The sequence below is a fragment of the Halichoerus grypus genome, chromosome 5 (assembly GCF_964656455.1).
Source record: "Halichoerus grypus chromosome 5, mHalGry1.hap1.1, whole genome shotgun sequence".
Classification (NCBI taxonomy): domain Eukaryota; kingdom Metazoa; phylum Chordata; class Mammalia; order Carnivora; family Phocidae; genus Halichoerus; species Halichoerus grypus.
In genome coordinates this window covers 83,562,014-83,565,903 of record NC_135716.1, presented here as the reverse complement: position 1 = coordinate 83,565,903, position 3,890 = coordinate 83,562,014, and the positions used below count along the sequence as shown (strand labels likewise).

The 3,890-nt window shown below is 46.7% G+C and overlaps 1 protein-coding gene across 1 annotated transcript; it reads right to left on the bottom strand.

Moving 5' to 3' along the window:
- Positions 1-782: 782 nt before the first annotated feature.
- LOC144381865 (late cornified envelope protein 1B-like) lies at positions 783-2,684 on the bottom strand. Its single transcript, XM_078072420.1, has 2 exons — positions 2,532-2,684; positions 783-1,455 (listed from the first exon to the last, which is right to left on the bottom strand). The coding sequence occupies exon 2, from the start codon at positions 1,432-1,434 to the stop codon at positions 1,096-1,098; it is 339 nt and encodes a 112-aa protein (XP_077928546.1). The 5' UTR covers positions 1,435-1,455; positions 2,532-2,684; the 3' UTR covers positions 783-1,095.
- Between the last annotated feature and the right edge of the window lie 1,206 nt (positions 2,685-3,890).

Genomic DNA, 3,890 nt, shown 5'->3' with positions numbered 1-3,890 from the left:
CCTTCCACAATTATCTCGTACCCTTAATATCCATCCCACACATATTCCCTGGGTTTATATCTGTATAAATTAGAAAGAATCATGTAGTTCTTTTGGAGTGCAGTGTACCTGTTTATGGGTCACACTTTCTACATCACCTTTTGGGGCCTACTGGGACTTGAGTCGAGGTGCATGTCTAGAAGCAAAGAGAGATGGTGGGATGGGTTCTGAAGAGAACCAACGGTGCACTGCAAGGCAACCACTTCCAGGAGGCCTTTCAGCTTCCTCAGGAAATGCATGGTTAACCTCCTCAGAGGGGGATGAAAAGGCTGCTTCTACTGGCAAAAGACACAACCTGGTGGCATGGAATTTAGAAATTCAATGTCTCAACTTTATCAGGAAGTTCCCAAATGTCTCTATTCCAATTTTCAGGACTCCAGGGATGAGACAACTAGATATCATGTGAGGCATGGTATCGGCTCTCAGAAGGACACTCCTTGCAAAAATGCATCACTGAACCTAGTCAGGCAGAAACATCAAACAAACCTAAATTGACAGGCATTCTACAAAAACCAACAACTGTTTAAAAATCTTCAAATCATAGAAGACAAAAAGCCAGTGTTGGTTCCTGGATTGGATTCTGAACCAATAAAAATTTGTTTTGCTCTTAAGGACATTAGTGGTGCAAGTGGCAAATCTGAGTAAGTTCTGTAGACACTGAGGCCTCAGGGGAAGCAGGAGTTGAGGACAGAGTATAAAAAGGTAATGTAGGAATAAAAAGAAAACAACAATCAAGGCAAGAGGGCATGAAGATTTCTAGTTTTATTGTTTCACATCAGGCTGGGTTTACAACAAGGTAAGCTCCTGAAGGACGTAGGGTCTGTGCTTTGGGTTCCCAGGGCAGCCACACATATGGGGGAGGAGGTGAGTAAATGGGTTTGGGGGAGCGGTTGTGGCTTCTGGGCACCAGGGCACAGGGATCCTCTGGGCCGGAGCTCAAGGTTGCACTCAGACCCCTCAGCCCCTTGGGCAGGCCCAGCAGGGGGAGCAGGAACAGGAGGAAGGCTTTGGCCACTCGCTGTCCCCAAGCCTGCGCTCCTTGGCTCAGGGTCCACTTCAGCAGCAGCCTCCAGACGACTGACCGCTGCCCCCTCCACAGCAGCTGGAGCCCCCCGAGGGCTGGCTGCAGCAGCCAGGGCTCTGGTGTCTGTGACGGTGGCAACTGCGTCGCCTGTGGTGGCTCAGGCAGCAGCCGCCGCCCCCGGAGCTACAGCAGCCGCCGCCCCCAGAGCTACAGCAGCCGCCGCCCCCAGAGCTGGAGCCGCAGCAGGGAGAGACTGGGGGGCACTTGGGGGGGCAGTTTGGGGGGCACTTGGGGGGGCACTTTGGGGGGCACTTGGGCGCGGGGCACTTGGGAGGGGGCTGGCACTGCTGCTGGTTCTGCTGCCAGGACATCTCGGCTGGCGGGGTCAGGAGCTGAGGGAGAGTCACACAGCGAGTCAGACCCAGGACCCAGAGCCCCCCTGCCCCACCCCTTCCTGTCCTCAACATCATTTCTAGTGCCTTTATTTCATGAACTGTTTAAATGGAGTCCTTGATAATTCAACAGAGAAACTTTCATTATTTCTAATAGTTCCCCAAATGCTCTCACATCATCTCTGAAGTGCTTCATCTGTTACATAATTAGAGAACTGAAGCCAAAATATGTTAAGAAAAAGTGCTCAAAATCAAACATCTAGAGGAGATATTCTACAGCAAAAATCACGGAAATAGTAAATCTAGGTGACAGTTTAGAAATGAAATCGTTTCTTTAGGGAAAACAGTCATTCCCTCTTGCAGAACTTTCTAGATATCCTTGTCCTGTAGGGACATAGAAGTTCACACCCGCAAAGGACATTGCAGATTGGCTGGAAGAATGAGCTGAGGGAAAAGATCATCTACTGTAAGCTGGGACTTGCACCAGGCCCCTGACTGGGCCCCGCTGCCCTGGCATCTTGCAGACGCTCCCCTCAAACTAACACCTCAGCATCAAGATCTGAGTTGTTCCTACTCAACTCTGAAGGCCTTTTGTCTGAGTGCTTAAAATAAGTCAGTCAGTTGTGATTTCCTCTCTGCTGGCTGAGTGTCACTGTTCCCATCTTTACTTTTCCCTGGAGGGACAGTTATGCTTTCAAAGATAAACCTCCCTTTTGACAACAGTTATAGGTTGGTATGGTGGTCAGTGTTGCAAATCCTTCCAACCAGAGACCAACAACTACAGATCAGTTTGTTTTTTCTAGTGTACTGTCACACTCACACAGTTCCTTCTACTCATGTTCCCAGCCTTCCTAGCTCCTTGCCCCTCCCTCAGTGTCCCTGCGACTTGTTCTTTGCTAATGTGAACCCAACCTCATCTTCTTCTCACTGCCACCCACCATACACACACACACACACACACACACACACACACACACACACGCACTGCAAAGGCTCTGCCCCCCACCCCCCACCTCCTGCTCTGCTTTGAGCTCCCTCCGTGGAAGGCTCTGCTCTCAGTCCCAGGGGACACTTACCGGTGCACAGGCAGCACTGGGTCTGTCAGCACCTCAGGAGAGGAGTGTATGGAGGTGCTCTGACTCTGAAGCCCTTTTATCCCGGCTTTGGGCTCGGCCCTCAGCCCGTGAGACAGGACCTGGGCACGAGGGGACTGCCTCCTGCCACCCACGAGGTCCTGTGACAGGTGGTGACTGGCAGCTCCTTCCTGCCTCCTTCCATGGGGCTCAGAGCAGCTGCTCCCAGCTTGGAATAGGGCTGCTTAGAAATGGGGTAGAGGGTAAATTCCTACCACTATCTATCAGTCAGTACTCTAGCCTCTCATTCTTGGAACCCATACTCCTAACCCCAACTTCCTTTCTTTGCTCCCAAATGTTAATTTAATGATTACAATCAACCTGGTTTAAGCCAAAATTTTAATATATTCCTTCATGTTTTATTCCATGCTGGTAATCCTGATATGTTCAATATTATAGTGTGTGTGGTTTCAATTTTGTAGAAATGGCATCATACTTGAGGTTCTCATCTGCAACTTGCTCTCTTCTTTAAACATTATTTTTGTATATTATTCAAGTTGATCTGTGTAGCTGTCATTTATTCATTTTTACAACCTTATAGTATCCATCTTATGAGCACAGTGTGATTTTGATATCCTGTCTCTTTGGGATGTGCATTCAAGTTGTTTGCACTACTTGCTCTATAAATATTGCAGTTTTGGGGATATTTGTGTGTGTCTGCTTGCATATGTGTTGGAGAGGATCTCCAAGTTAATCATCTATAAGTGGAAGCGTTGAATTTTCGATCATACCCATCCCTCCAATTTGCTCTTGTCAATTTCTGTTTCCACTTACGGTTTATAAGAATCACTCTTTCTGTACATTGTTGCTAAACTTAAATAACTGCCATTTGATGTATGTTAATTGATGTTCCCTTGTACTTTTTTAATGTGTTTCCTGCTTAGTAATAATCATGACCATCTTTTCATGTTTGTTGATCATTTTTGTTTACTTTTCTATGAATTATCTGTTCTTTTAAACAAATTTCTATTTGCCTCTTTTTGTTAGGATCTGTAAGTTCTTCACATATTCTGGTTTCTAGTGCAGCATTTTTTAAAATTTTATTTTATTATGTTATGTTAATCACCATACATTACATCATTTGTTTTTGATGTAGTATTCCATGATTCATTGTTTGTGTATAACACCCAGTGCTCCATTCAATACGTGCTCTCTTTAATACCCATCACCAGGCTAACCCATCCCCCCACCCCCTTCCCTCTAGAACCCTCAGTTTGTTTCTCAGAGTCCATAGTCTCTCATGGTTTTTCTCCCCCTCCAATTTCCCCCCCCTTCATTTTTCCCTTCCTACTATCTTCTTCT

Coding starts and splice junctions, on each gene's coding strand:
- LOC144381865 (XM_078072420.1), bottom strand. CDS start 1,434: ATGTCCTGGCAGCAGAACCAGCAGCAGTGCCAGCCCCCTCCCAAGTGC.